Source organism: Chelonia mydas, chromosome 25 (assembly GCF_015237465.2).
Source record: "Chelonia mydas isolate rCheMyd1 chromosome 25, rCheMyd1.pri.v2, whole genome shotgun sequence".
NCBI lineage: Eukaryota > Metazoa > Chordata > Testudines > Cheloniidae > Chelonia > Chelonia mydas.
This window is the reverse complement of record NC_057858.1, coordinates 9,545,598-9,566,366: the sequence shown is the minus strand read 5'-3', so window position 1 is coordinate 9,566,366 and position 20,769 is coordinate 9,545,598. Positions and strand designations below refer to the sequence as shown.

The 20,769-nt window shown below is 43.5% G+C and overlaps 1 protein-coding gene across 5 annotated transcripts in view; it reads left to right on the top strand.

Moving 5' to 3' along the window:
* LOC102946965 (scaffold attachment factor B2) overlaps positions 1-16,104 on the top strand; it is a 30,634-nt gene extending 14,530 nt beyond the window's left edge. For 3 of the 5 annotated variants that reach the window (XM_037885608.2, XM_037885607.2, XM_037885609.2), the window contains 9 exons: positions 863-954; positions 1,509-1,645; positions 3,392-3,685; positions 5,984-6,121; positions 6,678-6,717; positions 7,617-7,738; positions 8,559-8,668; positions 8,853-8,919; positions 9,145-9,497. In XM_037885608.2, coding sequence (XP_037741536.1) covers positions 863-954; positions 1,509-1,645; positions 3,392-3,685; positions 5,984-6,121; positions 6,678-6,717; positions 7,617-7,738; positions 8,559-8,668; positions 8,853-8,919; positions 9,145-9,271 — 1,127 coding nt within the window. In that variant the 3' untranslated portion in view covers positions 9,272-9,497. Of the gene's footprint in view, positions 1-862; positions 955-1,508; positions 1,646-3,391; positions 3,686-5,983; positions 6,122-6,677; positions 6,718-7,616; positions 7,739-8,558; positions 8,669-8,852; positions 8,920-9,144; positions 9,498-15,853 lie in introns of those variants that run through there. The other 2 variants (XR_005223347.2, XM_043536052.1) reach the window with 2 other exon arrangements.
* Positions 16,105-20,769: the final 4,665 nt, after the last annotated feature.

Below are 20,769 nucleotides of genomic sequence, written 5' to 3'. Positions count from 1 at the left end.
TCTATTCTGAACAAAGTGTGTTTTTATATTGTAAAAAACCTCACATGCAGTATAAAATACATTTTAATTATGAAGACACAGCTAATTTAAAGAAGTCTTTATTATTCTACTTAAATTATTGCAATTTAGAATATTTATTATATTCAGCAACAGATGGTATTTCAGCAAGTTTAACACTCCATTAAGAAGAATGGTTGAAGCTAATTCATACAGCATTATGCTGTTTCTCTGTCAGACTCTCAACAGAGCAGCAGCTATTTGATTTAGGGCATAATGGGTTTAGATTTATAAAACTGCAAAATTTGTGGAAAGAATAAAAATGTATGATTTTTGTATCTTTTTTTATTCTCTGTGAAACTCTTGCCTCTGGTTATAAGGAGGAAGTAAATTTAGTCTAAAGTTTTGCTGATATGTATAGAATCTGGTGCAGTTCATGGTCTGTCTTTTGAATGGGAAACTTAGTTTTGTGTCCTACATTGTGTGAAAAAAAATGCATTTTAAGGTGCAAAAGTGGACTTAAATTCACTATTTTGAATTTTTTTGTCCCCTTCAGATAACAGCAGTCGTCTTTCTGTAATCTCCCATTATTTTTCTTGTTTCCCAAAGTTAACGAAGGCAAGCATTCTGAAGCCCTAATTTTACTAATACTCCATTTTCTTTTTATGTAAATCTCATATTCAGGTTAAAAAAATTTAACCTCCAGCCTCTCACTTCAAAAAAAAAAAAAAAAAAAAAAAAAAAAAGATGAACATAGTTCTGTGGTTGTAATATTTATTAAAAAAAAATCTAAGATATAAAAGATTGCACTTGCCACAGTTTGTTATATTCATTACACAATCTTTGGTTTTTTTGGTTCATTTAGGAAGTCGGGGAATTGAAAGAACAGTAATAATGGATAAATCCAAAGGAGAACCAGTTATTAGTGTGAAAACCTCTACCACATCAAAAGAGAGAGTAAGTACAATTTCAGTAGAAAACTTATCTCTGAAAATAGATTTCAACCAACTTTCCCTGTACCTCTGCAGAGTATTTGACTTGCATTTTGAAAACTGTGGTGGTTCTTTGTAAATAAGGGGATTTGGCAAGTCATATGACACTATATTGGTAAATGATTATGCCCTGTCTATGCTACAGCTTTCTTCACTGCTATTATAGGCAGAATTGCACATATTTAATGGAACAAGGCCATTAAGACATCACGCTGCCCCAGATGTGTAGAGTCAGGAGCAGTGGGTGTCACTACACCTTTAAAATGGTATGGTTTTTGTTGCCCCAGAGACAAAACTAGGTAGCAGACTCACTCCCCAAAAATTGTAGCCAAATTATTGGTGCTGCCTACAACTCTCTTCCTTCTAGTTCACCTGCGGAGTGCCTATAATTATTTGTCCCTCTGGTAAGGAAGGGGGGATAATAGTGGTCGTGTTTGTGGGCATTTATCTTATCTGGTCTCTTGAAATGTAATCCAAACACTTTTATTCTGGTTCATGTATTACTTTGATTAAATGCAGAATACTAAGAGCCAGGATCGCAAGTCAGAGAGCAAGGAGAAACAAGATATTTTATCATTTGATAAAATCAAAGAACAGCGAGAGCGTGAGCGACAGAGGCAGAGAGAACGAGAAATCAGAGAAACGGAGAGACGCCGGTGAGCTTAGTGTCATCGCTAAACTGAGCATCGGGAGCCCCCACGCCCAGACTCCCACCCCACTGAGCTCCAGCCAGCTGCACCCTGACCTCCCACCCCACCAAGCCCGACTCCCCCAGCACCCAGATCCTCCACTGAGCCCCCCCCGACCACCCCCATGCTGACCTATAACCACCTTCACCTGGACTCCCCTGCAGAGTCCCATTCCCCCTGCACCCAGAACCACCCAGCGAACTCCTTTGCATCCAGATCCTCACAGTACCTGGACCCCCCACTAAGCTCCCCATACAGTGATCCCTCCCCCTGTGGCTGAGCAGCATTTGGGCCAGGACGTGGGGGAAGGGGTCATTGCATGGAGAGCTTCTCTCCCTGTCAACCCATCCCCAATATATCCAACCCCCCCACCCGGAACCCCCACCCCACCGAGCCTCACCTCCTCCTGCATCCAGACACCCATCCCCCATCCCTGTGCAGAGCTTCCTGCGGCCAGGGGAGGTTTCTGGGGGTTGATCTGCCTGAACAGATGCGCCTGCGCTGCCAGGGAAGGGTGAGTGAGCACTGGTGCAGCTTCTCTTTGCTTCCCCACAGAAACCATTTTTCTGTGGGAAGCAAAGAGAATCTGCAGGGAGCATGTTTCTGCACATGTGCAGTGGCACAGGCTTCCCCCAGGAGTAAAATATGATGATTCAACCTGATTGAACTATTAATTCAAACCATTCAGATTTGGCTCCTTGTTCTGATTGCAGATTGTCTGCAGAAATGATGACTTTTTATGGGTTTGTGATTCATAGTGGTTTAGTGTACAGTTTAACAAATTTACTTAGGCGTAGTGGGTACTATATTGTGTATTCAATATTTAGAATGCAGTGAACTGTCCCTAGTGCACCAACATGAATCATTTGGTGTAATAGAAATTAAGTGTATTCCTTCCTTGCTAACGGGGCAAAACTGGAATGTTTTTATATGACTTTTTATCCTTACTGCTATGCAAGGGACGAATTGTCATAGAACATGTTACAGGATCATTTACCCTGCTTTGAAAATCTCTGCATTTATGTAGTAGCAAGAGATCATTATCCTGTGATGATACTGTTCTGTTGACACAGTCTGTTATGAAAATGACAATTTAGTGTTGGAGCTGTCACCTCATGCACTGTTGTATTCAACTTCAAAGTTTAGTCTCCTGTATCTTTGTCCATTGGTCTGGGTTTATATTTTTCTAGTGCTATTTATTCCATGAGCTTTAATGGAACCTGCAGTAAATCTTTTGAACAGAAGCAGAATCTTTTCTTGTTATTCAGTAACACTTAGGTATTTTCAAATTTTGCATTTAGCTTTGCTAAAATACCTTGGTTTTAACTTTGCTTGTATTGAACTTTCACCCTGAAGGGAGAGTAAAATTATTCTCTCCCTTCTGTCGGGGAGTTGCATGCCTGCTACCTTTTCTTCCAGAAGAATGTAAAGAGGGACATAGAACTCTTCACCTTACAGGAAAGCATTTTCAAAACTGCTCCCTAAGGAAGGGGTGTTATCACTACTAAATTCTTGCCTGTATTCTCATTGTGTGTGTATATTGTTGCTTTTTTAAAAACTATTTCAAGTGACTGTGATGTTTGTTTAGTAGAAAATAACAAAGTCAGCTGTGGGAGAAATGTGGGAAAAGATCTAGGAAGCCTTCAAAAAATACGTCACTTAAAGGTGTAGTGTACCCTTTAAAACCAACAAATCTCTACTTCCCCTTTTCAGAGAACGAGAACGACGAGAGCGAGAGCAGCGTATTCAAGCCATTCATGAACGGGATGAAAGACAGAGGCTTCAGAGAGAGCGCGACCGACTTGAATTTCAAAGGCAACGGCTTGACAGAGAGCGTTTGGAGAGGGAGAGGCTGGAGAGAGAGAGGATGCACATCGAGCAAGAAAGGAGGAAGGAACAAGATCGCATACAGCGAGAAAGAGAAGAGCTGCGTCGTCAGCAAGAACAACTGCGCTATGAGCAAGAACGGCGATCGGCAATTAGAAGACCTTACGACACTGATGCAAGGTAAGTGACTGCAGTGAAATTCCAAATTTTAGAATGTGTTTATAGCAGGAAGTTTAAGGCTGTAATCTGAGATTTTTTTTATGCAATTAGTAAGAACTCTTCTTAGAACAGATGCTAAACTTCTGAGCTCCACCCCTGTTTCTAGCTCTGTTTGTTTTTTTCTAGTTAATTTGATGTTTTTAAATAAGCACAATCAGCAAAACACACAGATGTGTATTAATAAACTCAAAAAGCAGTAAATGCACATCCAAAGTAGATTACAAAACAACGCAGTCAAACAGCCACAGCAAATGAGGAATCCATTATCATGGGGTGTTAAGTGCAGCTACATGAATTAAGGTTACATCTATGATTCTTGAGGAGAAGGAACTCTTTTCTCTCCCTGCTCTTTGAAGCAGCCTTTTATCTACCTCGACCTGTAGAATGGTGGGAGTATCTTCCTCATTGGCATTAAAGATGCTCCTTTCTAGGTAAGGACCTAAAGAAATTGTGTTTTTTAACAAATAAATTCATAGTAGTCTCACGGGTAAGTATTTGAATTTCAGTGGATACGCATGGCTGCCAAATCCCCCCTAAAGTGCTGCAATTTTTCCAGCAGCAGGGAGGCAGAAGCAGGCATCCCTGTTTCCACTTCCCTGCTAAGGCTGCAGCTACTCCAGGGGGTTAACAGGCTGATTCCAATCCTGGGTTCGGAGATAATAGGTCAGTTGGATCCTGGGGAGTAGGGTGGGTGGTGGTTGGGGTAGGTGTGTCTCAGCCGATGGCTCTATGCAGCCTGGCCTAATAAGGTTTGGGGCCTGGCTTTCTTCATGCCCACCTCTGGCCCAGGCTGTCTGCTGCTGCGTCCTGGCGGGTGGGGAGAGAGGGGCAATCAGGAGCCCCATCCCATAGTGGCCCCCCACAGGCCTGGGGGAGATACTGCAGCTCCAGCTGGCAAGGAGCTGAAAGTGTGTGAGGAGCCCTGGATCAGGGTGAGACCAGGATCCATCCCACATTCCACTCCCCTCTGCCAGGGCAGGATCCCCTCCCACCCATGCTCCAAGTGGATGATCCCATTCTGAGCTCCTTGCCAGCCCGTGCTGTGGTATCTCCCGGGACCCGCTGGGGGAGCAATGTGGCAGGCTGAGCTGGGGCTCCTAATTGTTGTGCGTTGTCAGTGCTGGCCCTTCTTGCTGCCAGACCCTCCCTGCCCCCACCACACACGAGCAGCTGAGTCCCCGCTATTGCTTCTCACCTGTAAGAAAAATCATGGTATTGGGCTAATTTGATGATTTCTGTGAGGTCCTTGAAATCTTGATTTACATATAAGGCAAGAAGCATTTTAATCACTTGTGCCTTGCCAGCTTTTCACCTTGACTCTGTCTGTTTCTGAGGCAAATATTCACAATAAACTTCAGTTCACATAGCTAGCTGAGTGCCCAGTGAGTTTAAATTATATTGCTCGTGACTTTTGAACTCTTAAGATTTTAGAGCATGAGTCAATGCAATAGTGTACGATAATTCCAAATTAATTCTTAACCAGGTATCCTGAACAATATTGATATTTGACAATCCAGCTGCACACAGTTTTACAAATGATGATAGTGCTCTCAAATGTGTCTTGTCTGCTAGATATCAGTTCACCTTTGCAGTGTCTGTCTGTCTGGGAGGGCTGCAGGCTGATAGAGGAATATCAGTGAGTTGCCTGAATTTAACATGTTCTGAAAGCTGATTCATACCTATTTTTTTGATGATATACCTGAAATGTTGTCATTTGGGGACAAATTCAACCCTGGTTTAATTCTGGTGAAGTGCTCCTGGGGGGTTACACCAGGGTGAATTTTGCCCTCAGTCACCTACCCTTTTTGCCTTACTTGGTCACCTACAGTCACCAGTTTTACTGCAGAAATAAAAAATAGCCAATTGGAAGCTGTGCTGCGATGTACGTAATACTACATGACAGCACTCAATTATGACTCCTACAGAAACTACTCTTTCCAGGGAAGATACACAAGGGGTTGTAGAAATTGTGGACTTGAATCATAAAACACAAATGTCAGAAGGATTAAATAGTCTTTCTACTCTCATTTCAACATATGCTGAGATTAGGGTGTGTGCAGTATTGATGCAATTAACTTCTTTTCTGAAATTGAAATGAGAAGTCAGTTTGGCACGTCAGGGATTTTAATTATCATATCAAAAATATAACTATTGAATGTTCAGCTTACCACAGGTTGCGTTAAGTGAGACTTTGGTTTAGAAAGACCAAGATGGAAAAATTATTGCTTCACATTGTATTAAACGTGCACTTTCTTATAGGCGAGATGACTCCTACTGGCCAGAGGCAAAGCGCATGGCGATGGATGATAGATACCATTCTGATTTTACCCGCCAAGATCGCTTCCATGATTTTGATCACAGGGATCGTGGCCGATACCAAGATCATTCTGTGGATAGGTTAGTGATGTGTTTTTTTTTTTTTCCTCCTGTATTCGCTGAAATTAAGAAAATACCTAGTATTGTATCAGGTTTACTATTTGCTTGTAAAATAGTGCAAAAAAAGTAGGGATTAGAACTTGTGTGTTCTTATGGCTATATGTGTATCTGCTATTTGCAAGCTTGTGTATGTTAGTTCTGTGCCACTTTCGTTATTTCTCCAGCTCTTTGTGTTTATGTGATGTTTATTGTGTACCCAATTTCGTGGTCCCAACCCTTCCTTCCTGTCAGATCTGATACAGAGCTATTGCCTCAGGTGCTTTGTCACATTTCAGTGATACTGCCACTTGTGTTGCACTGGCACACATAATTTTAGTGCCCTGGTATGTGTTTGCTTTTGGTAAACCAGTTTCTCTAATCCTAAAACTATATTTCTAATAAAATAAGTATTCCTATTTCCACACTTTACAGTGTAACAAATACCAGCATTCAATGTAGATTACTTCTTCAAAACCCCAGTATAATTTAACTGGAAGATCTATCCATTGTTACTGAATTGCTCTTTTTTTCACCCCAGGAGAGAAGTTTCAAGGGCAGTGGCAGATCGAGATGGGCAGGTGGGTTAAGTGGAAACACTTGCGTCATAAACATGTGCATTTAGATAGTGCCTTTCATTTGGAAGGATCCCTGGGTGCACAGGGCTCTTAAATGCAGCCGCCACTGGCATGAAACGCAACAGCTGTTTATTAAACAACTGATTTCCCACACTGAATATGCAATGCATAAATCAGTTGCTAACTACAGTAGTTGTCATAGATTAGGAAAAAAACACATCTAAATGATTTGAAGTTACCATATGGATTCTCTTTTTGGGGCTAGGTGGTGAAAAGAAAGTGTGTTCTGGTTATTGGTGTCAGATGCATTATCAGTAAATGTAACATGTGTAAGGTAGTTATTCTGGCACTCTATCCATGAACAGCAAAGAACCCATTGTCTTCAATATAGCAAAATGGTCTATAGAAAATGCAAAGGTGCCATAATACAGAGGGGCAAATGTAACCATGCAACAAATATTACCTCTTTAAAAACATTGAGGTAGGGGCTGGATTGGTACTTTGGAAAACTAAGAATTCTGTTGACACTTTACCAAAGTGGAAGAGTTGAACTGAGAATAGTTCATGTAAAGTTATTTGAACCTGGGAGAAAGAACTGAAGCAAAGACAAATGGTTAAAGGGATTGGAGTAAAATTGCATTCCACCAAAATATTAATTAGTACACAGAATGAGCCTTAGAGTAGTAAGGGAACCAGTGAAGAGTTTTGAAAGTTATTTAAAGGAGAAAATATTGCTCCAAGAGCTCACACAAGTAGATGGTCATAGAGGGGCTGTATGGAATCTTGCTGTCAAAAATGCCCTAGTGACTTGATAGGTTGTGGCACTGGTTAAATTCTGTTGACCAGCGTTTACCAATTTGAGAGTTAGATTACAGCATTCCTATGTGTCTTTCGTCTTTCAGCATTATCCAGATGAGCGCCATGGAGGACCAGAACGTCACTCGCGGGACTCACGGGACAGTTGGGCTGGCTATGGGTCTGACAGAAGAATGAGCGAAGGGAGAACGATACCTCCACAGTCCCGGTTAGTATGTGTAAATGAGGACAGTCATTCACCAATGCTCATGCTCTTCGAAACGTCAAATGAACTCTCTGAAGGGTCATAGTGGGAATCAGTTTTACAAGTGTAAATCCTCTCTCCAGATAGTTTCATTGAGGGTCTGTTCTCTCCTGGGTGTGCAGTGAATTTTATATGTAGCTCCCTTGTGCATCAAGAGAATGGAGCTCTCTAGTGAGTAAAGAGCTGCTGTGCAAGCTGCTCTGCCAGTGGAATCATGGTTCTCTTGTAAGGGCTTCCTCTTCTCGGGATAAGATCCAGTTCTTTCATTCACGCTCCAGAAATTCTCTGAAAAGGGGCTAATTTAGGGCTGGTGGTATGGATTTGAGATTGTATGTATTAATAGAAAGCAAGCTAGAATCTTGGTGGAAAACCTGAGATGGGACTAATCTGAAATCCCGGATGTTTTTTTTTAAAAAAAAAACCATCCAGACTTTGCATTATTGTTCTGTATATTAAATATACGCCTACACTTGCCTGAAGTGATATTACTCCATTAGTAGCTCCATGTTAAGTATTGAGTGTTGCAGTATGTTGTGATATTAACTGATTGTCTGTAGATCAATTAAGAAAATTGTTTTCTATGTTAGAAACTTGTTGAACAATCTTCCTAATTTGATTGTATCCACGGTAAATGTAGGATTTGCATAGATATAGCTTGGTAAATGATTTTAATAAGTTTACGTATGGGGTATTGTGTTTGGCTTCACCATTAGCTATCAAAGTGATAATGGACACACCTAGAAGATTTTCTTTCATTTTTTTTTGTTTTGTTTTGTTTTTTAAGAGATGGACGTGACTGGGGAGATCATGGTCGAAAGTTAGAGGGGCATCAAGATCGTTCATGGCAGGGCAGTGCAGATGGAGTGATGGGACGGGATCATGAGAGATGGCAAGGTATACTTGCTGCTTAACAGTGTGATTGTGGTTTTTCTAGGCATTACTGCTGTTGACCTTGTAGTGGTAGTTAAAACTCATACTGAGCTTTAAAAGCATTACCAAGCAAGCAAAATTCTGGGAATAAGGTGTTGCTTTTTAAAAATGCTTTATTTTTATTTAAACGCTTTCCACTTTATTGTAGGTGCTGATAGAGTCATCCCTGCTCAGTCCACACCAGCCCATGTGATGAATCGAGGAGCAGTATCTGGGTAAGAAGCTTAGTCAAAGATTTTTGGTCCTTTTCCTTTACTTCCTTTCCCTCTGCATGTTGTAACTGAATCAGTTGAGTAATGTTTCCGTGATTTTATCTGGTGCATTTTATTTCAAGAATAAAAATCATTAAAAAAATGTAAATACTACAAAATCACAGCAATGTTACAAATTTGCAATGAAGATTAAAACACACATTTTAAAAAGCTTGACTTTGTTCCTAGGCGTGGAGGCTTCATGCAAAGTGGAACCCAGAGCCAGATAGTGCAGGCTAGTGGAGTGCCAGGAGCATTTGCAAACCAGGACAGAGCAAATAGACCCAGTGATCCCCGCTTCACGCACCGCTACTGAAATTTTTAACTTTCTCTGAATGTAAGATGGCTACAGTGGTGAATTCTATTACCCAGGGTCACCTTGAATTTATGTAATTAAAAATCTGCTGCCATATTGTAATAGAAAACTATGTGAACTCATTTGTTTGTTTTTTGTAATAAATGTGTTCTTGTTCAAACACCACTTAAGTTTCTGTTAATGAAACATTCCATTTTTCATAATAATAAAATTAGTTTACAGCTAACGCTCTTCTTTGTTTTCATGGTCTTTGGCCATTCTGTATCACAAGAGAAGTATAAAAAAATGTGAATTTTAAGAACATAAGAGCAGCCATACTGGGTCAGCCCAAAGGTCCAGCTAGCCCAGTATCCTGTCTTTGGACAGTGGCCAACGCCAGGTGCCCCAGAGGGAATGAACAGAACAGGCAATCAAGTGATCCATCCTCTGTCGCCCATTCCCAGCTTCTGGCAAACAGACACAATCCCTGCCCATCCTGCCTCTGATGGACCTATCCTCCATGAACTTATCTAGTTCTTTTTTGAACCCTGTTAAGTCATTTACTTAAATCTCCACTGCAAAGTAACCATTCCTCTGAAAGCACAAGGAATTGTTTGCATTGTGTATAGTATTGTGAGAGTGCGATGTATTGGTACAGTACACTACAGCTTCTTTAGGTGAAGTAAAGAATAACTCCTGCGCTTACAGAAATACCCTAATGCCTTTAACCACGAGCAGGCAGGGCATCTGTTTCATTTCATCTGGAAGATGGTGCACAATGCTCTCTACCCGAAGGCGTTTGTTCCCTTGCTGACTGCACACAAGCACAGCCGCCATTGTAGTCACAAGAAATCTAACGCACTCTGGGATGCTCTCCTTTGATCATATTGCTGCTTCTCATACACTCAGTCCTAAAGCATCACTTTGGCATCAGGAGTGTTTGTTTGGTAACTTTTTCGCTATAATGGCAACAGATACACAAAAACGATACGCACATTCCATGACCAGCTTCATCGCTTGCCCTCTAACACAAAACCTTAGCAGTATTAAGGCAGAGTAACTGCCCCAGCGCATGGAATGTGTGACAGTCAGATGTGCTGATCTGTGGATATCGGTGATAAAAAGCATAGCAGGTCCCAACGCTGGGCATCAGAGTGTGAGTGGGATGACACTGGGGTAAGTATTGCTTTTGGGTACCTGTTGAAGATGGAAATGAAGCACTGGAGTTTGTTCTCCACAGTATTGTAAGAAATATGAAGGTGGAAAGGAATGCATAAACCTTTTCCCCTATGGGCGGCAGTATAATAGGCCAGGTCCTGGCACCGCCTCATGCTCCTTTCTCTCCCCTGAAGCCAGTGGGGGCCCAGCTCCAGTCAGAAGCCAGCAAGCAGCTGGGGCCCGCCAGTGACCTGGTGCTGGGGCCAGCACTGGGGTTCGCGGGTGACCTGGTGCCAGCGGCCTGGGATGGTTCGGCCGGGATTCCTCTGGCTATGGGATGGGGGCCTCAGAACTCTGGTAGACGACGGGGGGCGGTAGGCGCAGGGCCTCGGTCTGAAGGGGCAGGGCTGTGTGGCTAGCCGGCTCAAATGCCGCCCATGCTTTCCCCTTATTTCCATGCTTCTAAGGTTTTGGATGGATGGGTGTGTCCTGCTATTTCCTGAACTCACTATATGTAGCGTTTGTTCACAAATATATATGTTCTCTGGCTTGCAATCAGTGGAATTGGAGAATTTTAATTGTATGACTCTTTCATTCATGGTCTGGTGTGTTGTCTCTTCCTGACCTAACAAATCCCAGTCTTCAGTCTCCTGAGAACCGTTTCACAGTGCGAACGCTGCAAAGGCCTGGTTTTCAAAGGTGCTGAACTGGTTGGAAACTCGGGCCATGGTGTTCAACACACTTGAAAATCAGCCCACGAGTAGCTGAGCACTCAAACCTGCTCCCAAAATAGCATGAATCCGTGTAACTGACCCCAGTGGAGTAAACAGATTTGAACCCAAGACCTTCAGAGCTGAATGAGCTTCTGTTGCGCCAGCTAAAAGACAGTCTAATAATGAGGCAGCAGCAATCAAAAATATTTTATCTGTACTAGCCATTAGAGGGAGACAAAGACAAGAATTCCCCGAGTATGAGAACAGCTAGTTGTATATGGTGCAGCTCATCAGTAGATCTCAAAGACTCTCTCTCTTTCTCATGTATGCTCACACATCCCAGCATCAAACTCTCCTAGTCCTGAGCTTCCGTCGGGTTCCGTTAAAAACAACAAAAGCATAAAACCTTCATCCTCTAAAATCCAGGCTTGGCTTGTCCCTAGTTTCTCCCTGCTAGACCTCCTCTCTTGCTGTGCCTGGTTCAAGCCATTTATTATATATACTCCTGCGCTGGAGCTAATGGGATTCGCCTGGTGAGCCAGCAGAAATATCTCAGCACCTCTGAATAGGGCCCTGAGATCCTGACCCTTTGGGCCACCGTGCTGATGTTTCAAAGGGCATGACGTGGTCAATCCCACGGTCTTATCTTCTGAGAGGACCATCTGGTCAGGCAACTAGTCTCCGAGTGCCAACATCTGATGCTTCAGAGCGAAGCGAATCCCATCCCACACACATACCGATGCTCCTGGCTAATAGTGCAGGCATTGCTGTATGTAGAGAGGAAAGGCTTGCCAGGAGTGACTCAATCAGCTTATTTATCTAGGACTTTGGCTGTCCTTATCCTCACTGGGCTGGTTCCATCCTCTGCATCAGTGATGCTGCTTACATCATAAGTAAGACGGGGACACATACCTTTATGGCAAGGGCATGTGGTGTTTCCACCACCATCCTCCCTTGAGATTTAACTGGGGTTTCCATTGGGGACTTTACTGGACTCCTGCTAAATGAGGCCTCTAAGGAATGTGATACCCTGGTCAGGCAACCTCTAGTAGTCAGCCCTGCCTATAGGAGGTTGTGGCAGCCCTGTTACTATTGCAGTCTCTTTCCCCCCCCCCTCCCCACTGGGCTTTCCGCTGCTGGAGTCCCTGGAATGATTTAATTTAGCAGGAGGTGGTGTAAAGTGCAGAGAATTTAGCCCATTGCTTTGGCTCAGAGAGGAAAGATTAGTTTGGGGTTGAGGGACTGGGTCTCAGGAGTCAGGGTTCAATTCCTGGCTCTGCCACAGACTCCCTGTCTGATCTTGGGTGGGTCATTTAATCTCTGTGCTTCAACATCACCTTCTGTAACAATCCTTCCATTTGCTGTCTTATACCTTCAGACTGTGAAATCTTTGGCACCAAGGGTAATCTCCTCCTAGGTGTCTGTACATCCCCTGTACAACTGGGATGTGATCTTGGTTGAGGTCGCTGGGCACTACTTGCAATATAAATAATGAGATTCTCAGTGGCTCCAAATGATATGACCAGACTGCTGCCTATTGTGCTTACAGCAAGAAGGGATACGGTTTCTTGGGGCTGCGACATGGGGAGGGGAAATCCGCCAAGGAGGAATGGGATGAAATTAGGTTGAATATCAGAGGAAACCTCTCGACAGCCAGCTCATCTAGTCTGCGGGGTAAAACCTCCCAAGGGAAGTTCCCTGGGGCTTTAGACCAGCTAGCTGTCTCTGTTCCTATCAATCTATGGTACTTACAGGGCCTCTATTCCCATACTCTGTGTGTAGGTCTGCCCTGTGATAAAAGCGCAGTTGTATACTGCAGCACCACTGGGGCTGGCTCAGATCAGCCTATTCCCGTTCGGAGGGTTTGGGCTGCAGGGCTATAAATTTGCAGCGTAGATGTTTGGGCTCAAACTGGAACCTGGGTTCTGGGGCGGGGGGAACAGAAGGGGGGAGGTCTCAGACCCCAGTCTCCAGCCCAAGCCTGAATGTCTACACTGCAATTTTATAGCCCCACAGCTTAAGCCCTGCGAGCCAGAGTTGGCTGACCCAGGGCCAGCTGTGGGTCTTTCATTGCAGCGTAGGGACCCACCCTCTGACTACTTCACACTCTTAGGGAAGAGCTACTCGGGCACTCTACAGGTAGGGGACAGACACACAGAGAGACGAAGGCCCAGGCCCTCAAAAGTATGTAGGGTCCGAAAGGATGCATCATGCAGGAAAAGGGGGCGGGGAGGCACGGTGTATGGGGATTGAACCCAATTCTCCCAATTCCCAGTCAAATGCTCAAATCCTTCCTTTCTGGCAACAGGACTGTTTCCATTAACTCCAATGGGCTTTGGATCAGGTCTTAAAACACCAGGAGAAGTACTATAGGGAGCGAGCTTTCCCTGGTTAGAATACATGAACCTGCTGCAGCTCTTAATTTCTGGGATTGGCTGCACGTCTGCTTGGCTCCTTTCCGGCCACCGGATGGCAGCACAGATCAACAAATCCGCCGCCTCCCTGTGCCGCAGGATTGTTGGGTTACCATTTTGCGGCTATTGGAATAGCTGGAAGAGCCTCAAATGCTTTATTTCTACCCACTTCACCTTTTAAGACCAACGCATCTGTGAATCTGCTTTGCCTGCGGATGAAATGCACTGCCTTAACCTTCTACCCCAGGATGCTAGAAACTCTCCTGGCCCTGGGGTGAGGGAGCCGCTTTCTTCCCCGCCTGGGGTTACTTCCAGGCATGGAGGTTATTTTCAAGACTCTCCAGCGATGAGCCGTTTATCTCTATTTCTGGCGTTTCTGCAAGACGTTTTGCAATTTCGCTTGTTTTCCAGCTGCCCCCACGCTTGGCAGCCTGTGAGTCATGTCGCTGCCACCGGCTGAGCCAGAGAGCGTGAGGGTTCTGTCTCAGGCTCATGAATCTCCCATCCGGGGAGTTATAAAGAACCGCGGCAACAAATAACCACAGGAAAATACTTTCCCCCGATCCATTTTTCAGCTTTCCTGCTGTCTGCACTTGACTAGATCATTTAACATGCGGGTTGTTGTTTCTTTTTTCCCCCCTACACCAGAAAATTCCACCAAGTAACCTCTAACTCTTGCTCTGTAAACCTGCAGGTGTCCTCTGCGCACAGAAACCAGGATGGTTTGCTCTTTCAAAGCTGGAGCTGAGAGAGAGAGTGTGTGTGTGTGTGCATGCCTTTGCTGCGGTTAGTTTTAAATTCAATCCCACACCATGCAATTTCCCCAAACTCCCGTCAATGCAATATTGATGCCAGGCAGCGGGCCAAGGAAGTTGTGAGGACTTTCAGAGCCTGATTCTGATCTCATACTGGGGTTCACCTTGGTTGTAACTCCACTAGCTTCTGCAAAACTAGTTCTGATCAGCACCAGGGTGAATGAGATCAGCCATCAGGCCCCTTTTTTGTGAGTGCTATATTTTTTTGATGGGGATGGAGAGCTCTTGATCGCTTGCCTGTTTGGAGCAGGGCAAAGGGGAGCTTTCCATATGCACTGGTCAAGGATGGCGCACTGTGGATTAGTAAAGTAGAGTAAGGTGATGTGGCCCTAGGGCACAAGCATTCTACAAATCCATACTAGCTTGGCAGTGTTATAGCATAACTAGGGACTTTTAGCCTTTATCCTTCCATAGTTATCTGCTTCTCTCATAGAAGTTACAATGAGCACATCGTGTCGATCTGTGTGGTATATTTCCTCGTATTCTTACCTTTCTGGGTCTGAAATGTCTAAGCAATGGGAAATCCACCTATTCCCACAGGAGATTATTCGGTTCCACTTTATATTCAGGTTCCATTTATTAATGATTTATAAAGTTTTAAGAAGTGATTAATAGCAATTATAAGCATGTTACATACATGAGCGGTGTATGTTCTAGTTGGTTAGAAATAGAGTAGGTTGGGAATTTTTCAACAAAACATTTTTCATCAGAAAATGCCAATTTGCCAGATCAAAACTTTGCATGGGAGCATGTTGGTTCTGATGAATGTTTTTTGTTTTTAAAAAAAAAAAAATTGAAACTGTCCTGTTTTGACATTTTTGGAATGAAATGTTTCTATTTTTCAGCTCACAATTTCATTTAGAAATGTGTGTTATTTTCCATTAGTGTTTTTTAATAAGAATATTTTAGATCTGAACAAAATGTTTCAAATTTATTGAAATGAAACATTTCAATTGACGTAAAAAAAATTTTCTGGATTTTTGGTTCATGAAAAATTTCAAGATTTTGGCTTTTCACCCTGATTTGGGATGGAGCAAAATTCTGAAAGCTTGACATTTTTCATGGTTTAAGCACATGTGTAGAAGACATTATAGATGGCTATAAGCCATGCTTATCAGCAGTTTATTAACTCCGTTGGGCTCTAACAATCTATCCAGTTGATTAACCATTAATTAAAATATTCATAATTTATTAGTCCTTTATATTTATAAATGGAACCCTAATACACAGTGGGACTGCTTATTTAATAAATGAACAGATCCCTGTCCCAGGAGAGTATTACACTGTACAAAACAAGGTCTGTCACTGAGTTTGTAAACTGTTTGGGGCAGGCACCTTCCTGTTTGTGTGTAAACCCCCTGGCACAATCTGGCTCTGATCCTAGCTGGGGGGTCTCTGGTTGCTACTGTAACACACATAATGATTATTTATGCTGTCCCATAGCACAGGAGATTGGGGCATTTGATGAACTAGCTGGCAGGTTACATTTTAGATGAAATAAAGGGAAGAGCATCTTCCCATGGAGTGCTGTTGGCTATGGCATTGACTGGAGGCGCAGGTCAGCAAATCAAATGCTGGGACCTGATTTAAAGAAGGGCTGGAGAATTTTGGGGTCGATAATAACATTTGTAGTTATGCAGAGCAAGATAAGGGCAATCGAATCGCAAATAAGGGAATCTTCATCCCCTGCTGTCTGCCTGCTCCCAGCCATGAACTCACATGCAGCAAACACTGGGTAAAATCCGTACCGTTCAGCTTTATTGACTGCAAGACATGAGATTACAAAGCTCTGGGAATCAGACAAGCCTCCCCAATGATGGACAAAGTGGCTCTGTTGGAAAAGTTGTATGATTTTGCTGGACTTTCCCAGATGTGGGTCTCTGTCCAAAAAGCAAGAAAGCTCATTGCCCTCCGCAGCAACATCTTGGCTCTTACGTCGTACTAGAATAAGAAAACGGCAGCTGGAAAACAGCCTGGCAGGTGGCGAATTGTGATCACAGCTTCTGAAAAGCTAAGAATTGTGCCCATCTATTATGGGGATAATGATCCTGACCTCCTTTGTAAAATGCTTTGAGATCTACTGAGGAAAAAAGCACTGGATAAAGGCTAGGGATTATTATTGCTATTATATTTGTTCCCCTGCTCCTCTTCTTTCCCTGCCCTGTTATGCCGTCACTGCTGAGCTGATGGCAGGGAATCAAAGAGTAGATGACGATATAAATGTACAAAGTGATAATAATTAATAAGCTGCAGCATTAACCCTGGCTTGGAGGTGTGCAGTAAAAATGCAGTGGTTATAAGGACAATGCTTATTCTCTTTTAGGCTAACAATTGAACATTGTCATTGTACATGTTACGGAACTGAATCTACTGCTCTGGCAAGAGAAGCAAATAGGCTACTTGGACCCTATGCCTCACTCTGCCAGTGACTTCAGGCCAGTTACTTTCACTGATCCGTGCCTCAGTTTCCCCTATGTAAAATGTGGCTCATACTTATAAAAACATGAGAACGGCCATACTGAGTCAGACCAATGGTCCTTCTAGCCCAGTGTCCTGTCTACTGACAGGGGCCAATGCCAGGTGCCCCAAAGAGAATGAACAGAACAGGTAATCACCAAGTGATCCATCCCCTGTCACCCATTCCCAGCTCCTGGCAAACAGAGGCTAGGGACGCCATCCCTGCCCATCCTGGCTAATAGCCATCGATGGCCCTATCCTCCATGAACATATCTAGTTCTTTTTTGAACCCTGTTAAAGTCAATAAATCCCCTGATTTCCTATTTGTCATTATGCTCCATTCAGAACTTCCTGCCCCAAAGCACAGTCCCCACCCATTGAGCTAAAGTAAAATCTCTGTTAGCTGTTCGCCAGATAGGACCTATGACCCATTTCACAGAGTTTAAGGACAGAAGGGAGCATTAAGTCAGCTAGTCTGACCTTCTGTATACCACAGGCCATTACATTTCACACACATCCCCTATATTGAGCTCAATTACTTTAGTTAGACTGAAATATTTTGGTCTTCAGGAGATTACCCTGTAGTGTACCACAGGCAAAGATCAGGAGAGACCACGGTGCCACCATGGCCTGAGGCCCTTGCAATGGCTGAGAATTGGTTAGGTTGGATATACCTAAATGATCCCAGCAGGCGGTCCACTCCCCATGCTGTAGATGAAGGTGAAATCCTCCCATGGCCCCTGCCAATCTAACCTGGTGGGAAATTCTCTCCTGACCGCAAATCTGGTGATCACTTAGACCCTGAGCATGTGAGCAAGACCCACCAGCCCAAGCATCTAAGAAAGGGGATTCTTTGTACCACCTCCAGAGCATGTGTCCAGCCCGTCCTATGTCCCATTTCCAGATGTGGCCAATCTCTGATGCTTTGGGGTGGAAAAATATTCCTTCCTGACCCCTACGGGTGACTGGCTGAAGCCCTGAAGCATGACATTTCATTATACATATTGTCTTAATGCAGAGCTCCAAGTGTGATGAGCCCACTGAGGGCAATGCAGGCAACCCTATCCTCCCCATGACCCCTGAAGGATGGGGTTGAAGAGTGGGATTAATAATTTTACAGATTCTAAGACCAGAAGAGACCACAATGATGGGTCAGCCTGGCCTGTCATGCACACAGGCTACAGCATTTCTCTCGGCTGCCTTTGTTAAGCACGTTTATATGTTCATATGTAAAAGCTCTGTAGAAGTACAACGTTCTTCACATCAGCGGCACTGCTATGGGAACCCGCAGGGCCCCACAGTATGCCAACATTTTTATGGCTGACTTAGAACAATGCTTCCGCAGCTCTCATCCCCTAAGGTCCCTACTCTACTTGCGCTACATTGATGACAACTTCATTGTCTGGACCCATGGAAAAGAAGCCCTTGAGGAATTCCACCATGATTTCAACAATTTCCATCCCACCATCAACCTCAGCCTGGACCAGTCCACACAAGAGATCCACTTCCTGGACACTATGGTGCTAATAAGCGATGGTCACATAAACGCCACCCTATACCAGAAACCTGACCGCTATTCCTACCTACATGCCTCCAGCTTCCATCCAGACCACACCACACGATCCATTGTCTACAGCCAAGCTCTAAGATACAACTGCATTTGCTCCAATCCCTTGGAGACAAACACCTACAAGATCTCTATCAAGCGTTCTTACAACTACAATACCCACCTGCTGAAGTGAAGAAACAGATTGATAGAGCCTGAAGAATACCCAGAAGTCACCTACTACAGCACAGGCCCAACAAAGAAAGTAACAGAACGCCACTAGCCATCACCTTCAGCCCCCAACTAAAACCTCTCCAGCGCATCATCAAGAATCTACAACCTATCCTGAAGGACGATCCCTCACTCTCACAGATCTTGGGAGACAGGCCAGTCCTTGCTTACAGACAGCCCCCCAACCTGAAGCAAATACTCACCAGCAACCACACGCCACACAACAAAAACACTAACCCAGGAACCTATCCTTGCAACAAAGCCTGTTGCCAACCGTGTCCACACATCTATTCAGGGGATACCATCATAGGACCTAATCACATCAGCCACACTATCAGAGGCTCGTTCACCTGCACATCCATCAATGTGATATATGCCATCATGTGCCAGCAATGCCACTCTGCCATGTACATTGGTCAAACTGGACAGTCTCTACGTAAAAGAATAAATGGACACAAATCAGACATCAAGAATTATAACATTAAAAAACCAGTCGGAGAACACTTCAACCTCCCTCGTCACTCAATTACAGACCTAAAAGTCTCAATACTCCAACAAAAACACTTCAGAAACAGACTCCAACGAGAGACTGCTGAATTGGAATTAATTTGCAAACTGGACACCATTAAATTAGGCTTGAATAAAGACTGGGAGTGGATGGGTCATTACACAAAGTAAAAATTATTTCCCCCTGCTAATTTTTCCCCTACTGTTACTCACACCTTCTTGTCAACTGTTGGAAATGGGCCATCCTGATTATCAATACAAAAGTTTTTTTTCTCTCGCTGATGATAGCCCACCTTAATTGATCAGTCTCGTTAGAGTTGGTATGGTAACACCCATTTTTTCATGTTCTCTGTGTATATATATCTTCCTACTGTATTTTCCACTGCATGCATCTGATGAAGTGGGTTTTAGCCCACGAAAGCTTATGCCCAAATAAATTTGTTAGTCTCTAAGGTGCCAAAAGGAATCCTCGATCTTTTTGCTGATACAGACTAACTACCACTCTGAAACCTTTTACTATAGAGTTACCTATACCCTTTTGTTACTTGTATATGAGTGTTTATGCCACTGATTTATGTGATACGGACATAATTTTTGCTTTCAGTTACATGCATTCATTATTGCATTATTTTGTACAATGGGACCAATTCTGCTATCAGAGGGGCCAGGCCCTGCTTTCATTTAAGCTGCCTGAGGTTGCATTTGTCCCAAGGTCTTGTCATCCAGTGTGATATTTATATACATGGTATTCCTGTATATCTCATCATAGGTATGCTTACGATCTCATGCTTCAGGGCTGATCTCTTCATGGGTCAGGTAGGGATTCCTCTCCCTCCTCCATCACTGCTTCTATGCAGAGTGTTGCATCACTGGGATATCTTGCAGCTTCTTGTTTTTCTGGGCACTGATGACAGAGTTATCCTTGCCTTGCTGGACAATGACTCCTAGGTTCTTGTATAATTTCTGAGGGTGAATTTCACACTGATGTAAGGATCCAGCACCAGGTTTAGCCACCCTTTAAGACCCACTTAAACCGTAGCGAGCCCTACGGGTCTGAGTGGGATATTAATGGTCCTTGCGCTTGCCCTCTGCATAGGGGTGAATTTCACTCTAAATGATGACAAGGTAAGTGACTTGGTGTGGCTAAATGCTGCTTTTATGTTACACGGGTGTAAATCTGGCATAATTCCACTGAAGCTGATGGAGTTACTCTGGATTTACACCACCATAACAAAGCAGAGAATATGGCCATTTGCTTTTTAACCAGTCATATGCTCCAGTTTTACTGATATTCAAGTGTTTTGCTGCTGGCTTCCCCATTCTATGGATATGGCCCGAAATACATTTAATTGCTGAGCGTACTTTGTCCATTCCTTTATAGAAGAACTGGGCCGAACTCTTTACAGTGATTGAAGTTGCAAATCACAGGGGAATTTTTCTTTTTAGGCATTTTGTAAATGATGACAGAGGAGCATGAGTCCCTTTCAGGAGCAAGGAGACTTGCCTGACTTTTAAAAATATTGATGTTTTGTTTCATTTAAAAAATATATTGCATTTCATAGCCCACCTGCTTTTAAATTGCTTTTCTTGTTTTCCTAATGTGTGTTCCTCTGGAATTTTGTGCGTCTTCTATTTGCCTTTGATATGGGAAAAAGTTTAGGTCAATAAGGTTTGATTT